The 8,427-nt window shown below is 35.2% G+C and overlaps 2 protein-coding genes and 1 long non-coding RNA gene across 3 annotated transcripts; all 3 read left to right on the top strand.

Moving 5' to 3' along the window:
• Positions 1–469: 469 nt before the first annotated feature.
• LOC128197676 (uncharacterized) lies at positions 470–1,257 on the top strand. Its single transcript, XR_008250299.1, has 2 exons — positions 470–571; positions 742–1,257. It is a non-coding gene; the product is annotated as an uncharacterized LOC128197676 (long non-coding RNA).
• A 782-nt stretch (positions 1,258–2,039) lies between these two features.
• On the top strand, positions 2,040–3,838 carry LOC108337234 (tyrosine--tRNA ligase, chloroplastic/mitochondrial). Its single transcript, XM_017573716.2, has one exon. It carries the CDS (start codon positions 2,120–2,122, stop codon positions 3,548–3,550), a length of 1,431 nt encoding a protein of 476 aa, XP_017429205.1. The 5' UTR covers positions 2,040–2,119; the 3' UTR covers positions 3,551–3,838.
• A 1,550-nt stretch (positions 3,839–5,388) lies between these two features.
• LOC108337606 (putative pentatricopeptide repeat-containing protein At1g12700, mitochondrial) lies at positions 5,389–7,360 on the top strand. The gene is made up of 2 exons (XM_017574165.2): positions 5,389–5,523; positions 5,850–7,360. The coding sequence occupies exon 2, from the start codon at positions 5,855–5,857 to the stop codon at positions 7,166–7,168; it is 1,314 nt and encodes a 437-aa protein (XP_017429654.1). The 5' UTR covers positions 5,389–5,523; positions 5,850–5,854; the 3' UTR covers positions 7,169–7,360.
• Positions 7,361–8,427: the final 1,067 nt, after the last annotated feature.

Genomic DNA, 8,427 nt, shown 5'->3' with positions numbered 1-8,427 from the left:
CGAACTGACATGTGTCACTTCATTTAACGGTGTTAGTACGGAACTAACGGCGAAGTCTAAATTGATTCAATTTTTTACAATAAGGGACCTAATCGAGAGCATTTACAATACGAGGACCTATTTGAGAAAATCCTACAGATATAGGGATGTTCGAGATGATTAAACCAATTTTAAAATGTTAAAAATAGGTTTAATCATTCGTCAGGTCTCTATTTGGAGTGAGAATCTTAAATTAGTCCTTTTCTTTTCCGGCGTCTCCTCAGTTGGATCTCTATTTTGTGAAAATTGAAACAATTACACCCCTACCGTTAAATTGGTAATGGTGGTTGACGTGGCATAGTGATAAATTTTTTTAATTGAGACTTTTTTAATTGGTGTATATGATTCAAATGTGTCTATTTTATTTTATTTTTAAAAAAACAAATTGTTTAATTCATTCTTTCCAATGAGGGACTGCCATGTGGCAATCCCCATCCCCACCCAAAATTAGGGTTTTAGATTAGGGGAATGGAAGCTAGCCTGCGTCGCGAGTTACCGTGGAGGTGCGAGAGGAGATGATGGTCCGATTCAGGTATTTGCGTGAGGAAAATGAACAATTTGGTTGGCTCTCGGCCTAGTATGTGTCACAACGACACTATGCGCGATAGTGGTTGCTCAAGGATGAATCACAATTGAAATTTGGGATTAGGGTTCATGTTCTCTGATTTTCTCGAATGGTTTTTGGTCCTTTTCTGTTTGTAGGGTTTTGTTGGCTTATGGAGGCACGATGCTTGCGCAAGATGTTGTGTTGTTCTAGGTGGCACGATGGTGTTCACGAATGGAGGAGATCGCGACGAAGGATTTCACGATTTTAAGATTCTAGTTCTTTGCCGTGATTTCTAGGTGGTTCCATGGAGGTTGAACAAATTTGGCGTGCGTCAGGATGAAGAAGATTCATTTGGAAATTAGGGTTTTCCTTTTTCTGGGTCTGGTTTCAGTTTGCAGGTTGACGAAGATGGAGAAAGAACTCGCAATTTGGTGCGAAAAGTCTTGCGGTGGTGGAAGGAGTAGACTGATCATGATTTTGGGGCTTGTTGTGGTTTTCTGGTTTTAGGTGGTTCGCGAACATGCTTCACGGTGGAGATTGGTGATCTGATTCGCGATTCTGTGACGGCTTTACGCTGTTTCTGAGTGGTTACAGGAAGCATTCCTGATGTTTAATTCATTCTTTCCAGTTTGTTTTTTAATAATAAAATAGACAGGTTAGAATCATGGAAACCAAATAATCAATGAAAAATTAACGTCGTTGGGTCTAATTTAACGGTACAGATGTAATTGTTGCAATTTTTACAAAATAAAGACTTAATTGAAACGCCGAAAAAGAAAATGACCAATTTAAAATTCTCGTCCCCAAATAAGGATATGACGAAGGATTAAACCTTAAAAGTAACATAAACTAATACTTTATGTGATTTTTAAGTTAAAAATCAATTAAATAGTTTAACTTAAAAATAAGTATAACATTTATATAAAAATTTAATTTAATTTTAATTTTGAAAAAAGTTGTTAAATTCAAATAAAAATAAGCATAACATTTATATAAAAATTTAATTTAATTGTAATTTAAAACAAAAGTTGTTAAATTCTAAATTTTTTTAAATTAAATTAAATAAAAATATTAAATATAAAGATTAAATTGAATATAAAAATTAACACGGGTTACCGGTAATATCACGTTTATGAATACATTTTTTAAATTAAAAAGAATTACAAAATAATTTTAAAAATCTCGACATGGCATGTAAGATATACAAATTACTGTTCTTTAATTATTTAAATAGAAAAAAATTGTATAAAATTAACATAAATTAAAATTTTATTAAGAAAAAATAATATTAAAACTGAATTGAAAACGGAAAAAAAAAATGAACCAGTATTTTAAGTTTTTATTTAAAAAGAACAAGTTTACCTTCTTCTTTTCCTTGATAAAAAATCAAGTTTAACTCCTTTGAATAACATAATGATGTTAAATATTTAATAGTTATTAATAAATAGAAATGGTGAAAGAGAGACACAGAATGATATCCTTCATCATCCCCGACTTGAAAGAGTAAGTAGGAGTCACACAGTAACACACCCAATGGCCTCCATTTCTGTTTTAGCGAGAACACGCCTTTTCAACCATTCAACCACACGTTTCTTTAGTCCCTTCAAACCCCATTCTTCTCCCTTTCTTCTTCAATGTGCCACAAAAACCACCTGCGCCCTCCAACAATCCCGCCGCAACGTCATTGAAATCCTCGAAGAACGCGGTCTGCTCGAGTCCATCACCAGCGACGCGCTACGGGCCGCGTGCTCCTCACCGGTCAAGGTCTACTGCGGTTTCGACCCCACCGGGGAGTCTCTGCACCTCGGCAACCTCCTTGGCATCATCGTGCTCTCCTGGTTCCACCGCAGCGGTCACGGTGCCGTCGCGTTGATCGGAGGCGCCACCGCGAGAGTGGGCGACCCCTCAGGAAAATCTCTCGAAAGGCCCGAACTTGATACCGAGTCCTTGGAGAAAAACACGGTGGGTATCTCCAACACCATCAAACGGATTTTGGGTCGCGGCCGAAATCCGATCTCGGTGGACTCTGATTTATCTGTTGTAATTTTGAATAACTATGACTGGTGGAAGGAGTTTAGTTTGTTGGATTTTTTGAAAAGGGTGGGTAGGTTTGCTAGGGTCGGGTCTATGATTTCTAAGGAGAGTGTAAGGAAGAGGTTGGAGTCAGAAGAAGGAATTAGTTTCACTGAGTTCACATATCAGTTGTTGCAAGGTTACGATTTCTTGCACTTGTTTCAGAATGAGGGTATAAGTGTTCAGATTGGGGGTAGTGATCAATGGGGTAATATAACTGCTGGGACTGAATTGATTAGGAAGATATTGCACGTGAAAGATGCATATGGCTTGACATTCCCTCTTCTTTTGAAGAGTGATGGTACCAAGTTTGGAAAGTCTGAGGATGGTGCTATTTGGTTGTCTCCAAAGTTTTTGTCTCCCTATAAGTTTTACCAGTATTTTTTTAGTATTACTGATGATGATGTGATTAGGTTTTTGAGAATTCTTACATTTTTGGACATTGAGGAGATAGTTGCCTTGGAAAGGGAGATGGCGAAGCCTGGCTATGTGCCTAACACCGCCCAGCGGAGACTGGCGGAAGAAGTTACACGATTTGTTCATGGGGAAGAAGGTTTGGCTGAGGCTCTTCAGGCCACTGAGGCATTGAAGCCGGGGTCAGGGACGAAGTTGGACTGGAAAACCATTGAGGGGATTGCTGAGGATGTGCCATCTTGTTCTTTGGCTTATGAAGAGGTTTTGAATCTGTCATTGGTGGATCTTTCGGTCTCTTCTGGTTTGTTCGAGAGTAAATCTGCGGCAAGGAGGTTGTTGAAGCAAGGGGGGCTTTACTTAAATAATAGCAGAGTGGATAGTGAAGGTAAGAGGATTGAAGCTGCGGATATAGTGGATGGGAAAGTTCTCCTGTTATCAGCTGGCAAAAAGAACAAGGTGCTGGTGAGAATAGCTTGAGTGTGTCTATTGAACAGAGTATTTTTTGGAGACTGTTTATTTCCTCTGTGTTTTTCTTTTGTACTCATAAGAAACCTTTGATTTACCTGATACACGGAAGCTTATTCTCTATGTGTAGTTCTCTATTTAGAATTAGAGTTTCACCCCAACTTGTACTGGTTTGTAATGCAAACCTTTATTTCACGGGCTATTTAGGTGGAAGTTTAATTCTGTTTGGAGAATAGCACCAAAAATTTTGTTTGGAGGATAACCCCTCTTATTCACATTCATTATCTGGTAAAAATCGCAGATGCTTGTACTTGTTTATGTATAATGTAGCATTGAATTTTGAAGTTCAACATTTCCTTAATAGAAAATATTGGAACTGAATACATTGTTGGTCATTGTTGAACAAATTCTATTTGCACTGAACATAAATTGGTGAACTCATTGGTCGGTGCAGTGGTCTTTTTGCTGGAAGTCTTGATCTTTGATCTATAACATTTTGATGTTTTTCTGCATAAGTATCGCGTTGCTGAAATGAGTAAAGCCTGGTTGAACAAGTTAAAGTTATAATTGCTTTTAATTTGTATGGCATATTGATATCTATGTGAACTTGTATGCTTATATCAAGAACCAGGAGTAGCTGGTTTCACTACTGCTCAATGAGACCATCTTTCCAATGAAAGCTTTTCTGATGTATACCGAATCATTAGACTGGTCAGTGTATCAAACACTATCTTCTCATTTGAGCCCTCCCTAAATTTGAATGTTTTTCTGGCTTAATGCTGCTTCAAAGTTGTTGTTGTTCTATTGCATGACATTCAACAGGTTTTGTTCTGTCTGATTTGGAGCTACAACTTCGTGGTTGAAATAATGGACAATGAAACTAAAAATTCATTAGCACAATAACATTCAATTACTCCATAATAGTATTTTTACTATGATTTTACGTTTCATTTGATCATTCATGCAGTACTAAAATGTTTGGAATGACCTCTCTTTAATAAGAACGAAATCTTAATATAATGACAGTGTTAATTGCTGATATAAAGGATTTTAAATTGAGTGCTACTTCAAAATAATTTAAAATAGTTCCTCACCTTATTTTGCATATCTTATAATGTGCTAGTTTTGGACTAAAAGTATTATTAACAGGCTGTTTTTTCCATATGAATCGAAGCATAGAACTAAGATTTCTTACAGTTTTACTATTTTGAAAAAATTTACTCCCGGAAAACATTTCCAATCTTATACGATTAATAAATCACAAATCATATATAGAAAACTTGCAGTTAATATTTTTCAGTTCACCGGTCAATGATTCAATAATATTGTCTAGGCTTTTACACACACCCACACAAATCAAGATGAAGTATTTCAAATAAATATATTATAAATATTTATTTTTGTATCTGGTTTATAGAGAGATAAAGCAATAATTTAGCTATGTGCGAGAAAATGTAAAATAAAAATTCAAGACTTATAGGCTTAATAATTTTACGATTAAAAAAAACTATTAAGTCAATATATTAAGTTAAGTTTATTTTAAAATCAAATTTCAATTTAAACAATGATCAGTTATTTTAATTCTAATATAAATTTAATATAAAAAGTATTAGTCTTATGAGTTTTAATTATATCAATTTAATATTTATATTTATAATTTACAAACTAAAATACTATTTTAGTTAAGATGTATTCACATTATAAATTTTTTTATTCTATTATATTCTTATTCAATTATATATTATATTGTATAGCCGATTTTTTTTTCTTTGTTAAATATAATGAAAAAGTTTCTCATATATTTGTCTTTACATTTTTTTTTGTCGTGTAACCTAAGCATCAGTTGTTCCCTGTTCCCAGAATCTGAATAGCAGCAAACCGAACTTTGGTCTCTCTCACAGAGACAGACCAAACACAAAACCACACAATCTTTTCAGTGATGTTGGTGTCAACGAACAAAACATGTTATTGGCAAGAAGATTAAGGTATTTTCTCTCTCCTTTCATTCCCAAATTTCCTCCTTTCCTTCACAACCCCTTTTCTCTTCTTTGCTTCCCTTCACCCTGTACACTCCACTCTCACTCCCAGCGCTCACTCATTAACAATCTTGATGATGCTTTTTCCCAATTCAACCACATGCTCCATATGCATCCTACCCCACCCACATTCCAATTTAACAAGATTTTAAGTTCCCTTATGAATAGTAAGCGTTACAGTTCTACTATTTCTCTTTATAAGCAGATGGAATTCACTGGAGTTGATCCTGACTTTTTCACTTTGAACATATTGATTAACTGTTTCTGCCACTTAGGTCAAATGGCCTTCGCCTTCTCTGTAGTGGGCAAGGTTCTCAAACTGGGTCATTACCCAACTACCATAACCTTGAACACTCTCATGAAAGGTCTCTGTCTTAAGGGTGAGGTCAAAAAAGCTCTGAACTTTCATGACAACGTGTTGACACAAGGGTTTCGGCTGGATGAGATTAGTTATGGGACTTTGATCAATGGGGTGTGTAAAATAGGAGAAACAAGAGCTGCCATTAGGTTGTTGAGAATGATTGAAGGAAGGTCTATTAAGCCTAATTTGATCATATACAGCACAATCATTGATAGTCTATGCAAAGATAGTCTTGTTACTGAGGCTTGTGATTTATATTCTGAAATGGTTGTGAAGGGAATTTCTCCTGATGTTGTCACTTACACTAGTTTAATATGTGGGTTTTGCACTGTGGGCCAACTAAACAAAGCAATTGGTTTGTTTAATGAAATGGTATTGAAAAGCATCGACCCAGATATTTATACCTATAGTATATTGATTGATGCTTTATGTAAAGAAGGAAAGGTAAAAGAAGCTAGAAATGTGTTTGCTGTGATGGTGAAAGCATGTTTGAAACCTGATGTTATTGTTTGTAGTACTTTAATGGATGGATATTTCTTAGTTAACGAAGTGACCAGTGCAAAACATGTATTCTACACTATGACCCAAATGGGAGTAACTCCTGATGTTCACTGCTATACTATCATGATTCATGGACTATGTAATATTGACATGGTGGATGATGCTATGAATCTTTTTAAAGAAATGCACCAGAAAAATATGGTTCCTGATACAGTGACTTATACTTCTCTTATTGCTGGTTTGTGCAAATCAGGAAGAATCTCTTACGTTTGGGATCTTATTGGTCAGATGCATGATGTAGGTCAACCTCTTGATGTAATCACTTATAATACCTTAATAGATGCTTTATGCAAAAATGGTCATCTTGACAAAGCAATTGAATTCTTCAACAAAATGAAAAACCAAGGAATTCAGCCAAATGTGTACACATTCACTATACTTCTTGATGGACTTTGTAAAGGTGGAAAACTTAAGAATGCACAAGAGGTTTTTCTAGATCTTTTGACTAAAGGCTATTGTTTAAACGCCAAAACATATACTGTTATGATCAACGGCCTTTGTAGAGAGGGCTTGCTTGATGAAGCATTGGCCTTATGGTCAAAAATGGAAGACAATGGTTGCATTCCAGATGCTGTAACTTTTGAAATAATGATTCGTGCTTTCTTTGAAGAAGATGAAAATGATAAGGCGGAGAAACTTCTTTATGAAATGATTGCTAGAGGCCTATTATAAGAGTAAACTAGGTGGGATTCTCTCTAGTGATACATGCTATTTTGAATTTGGTGAGAATCGTGTAATATTTATTTCTTTCGATAGTTTCACATAATGTGTAACGAGCTTGTGTGGCATTACTTTTTTATTAGAAGTCACAGGTTGTAACATTTATTTTCATATTCTAACAACAGGAATCATTGATTTTTTGTAGTCTTGATATAGTTACATTTTTTCTTCCCAATATGCTTATATTTTCTTTGATGTCATTGCTTCCAAACTAATTGAAAACCAAAATGATCTGGAAGTTCTAATATCATGTCAGATGTTAACTTAAAACCAATTGATATTAGCAAAGTTGTTCAACAAATATAGAAGCCTCAGTCCAAGAATTCAGACACACGATAGGATACTACCCGACAACACCTAACCCATCTGATGTGAATTTGAACTATTTATGTCAGCTGGGTTATGCAAACTTTAAGACTTTATTTTGCTCTTCTACTTTCTTTAAGAGGAATTTGTTTTCCTACAGTATAGTTGGGTTCTCTTCTACGGATATCAGGGACTATGAGGGAGTTAATTGTCACTTTTGGGTTTTCTTGAGTTAAGATATTAACAATTGTGTTAAGAAACCTGATTTTTAAACTCTCAATCTGCTCACAGCAACCACTTGTGTATTAAACTTCTGATTCTTTCTTTTACCGGTATAAACTCCTTATTATCAGGTTTAAAGAGAAGTACTATTTAAGCCTAACTAACATGACCAACCAACTAAACTACTCAACTGCTAACTACCTGAAACAGAATAACAGATAAGATAGCAAACAAGGAAAATGTTAAAAGAGAACCTAACAATGGATATTAAGTAATCCAATAGGCAACAGCTTCAATACCTATTATCATAAGGCGTGCAAAACCTAGCTTGGAGTTCTTTTTGGGGATCCAAACATATGCAAATGTTGTCCCACAGAACAGTTTAACTTTTTACTAGCAGATTTTACTCCTCTAAAGTCTTTAAGGATCAAAATGTGCTTTTAGAACTTATTATGAATGATAAGAATTACATAAGGTGTGCAATTACTTCAGACAATGTTGCCATATGTAGTACAACCATTGAAGTTATCAGAAGCTAAACGAGCACAAAAAGACATGCTTATACGATGAATAGGCAAAACAGCATGATGAAGTACCAAGGTAGTGTGAATGGTTCTATTGCTTGTTTGCTCTATACATGGCTTGCCAAGACCTTGGTATACTTGTTCAAATAAAGGCAGTTA

The sequence above is a fragment of the Vigna angularis genome, chromosome 7 (genome assembly GCF_016808095.1).
Source record: "Vigna angularis cultivar LongXiaoDou No.4 chromosome 7, ASM1680809v1, whole genome shotgun sequence".
Taxonomy (NCBI): domain Eukaryota; kingdom Viridiplantae; phylum Streptophyta; class Magnoliopsida; order Fabales; family Fabaceae; genus Vigna; species Vigna angularis.
The sequence above is the reverse complement of the archived record's forward strand: the minus strand, read 5'-3'. Positions and strand labels throughout refer to the sequence as shown.

Excerpts from the sequence above, each read along its gene's own strand:
- LOC108337606 (XM_017574165.2), top strand. The coding sequence starts at position 5,855 with ATGGCCTTCGCCTTCTCTGTAGTGGGCAAGGTTCTCAAACTGGGTCAT.
- LOC108337234 (XM_017573716.2), top strand. The coding sequence starts at position 2,120 with ATGGCCTCCATTTCTGTTTTAGCGAGAACACGCCTTTTCAACCATTCA.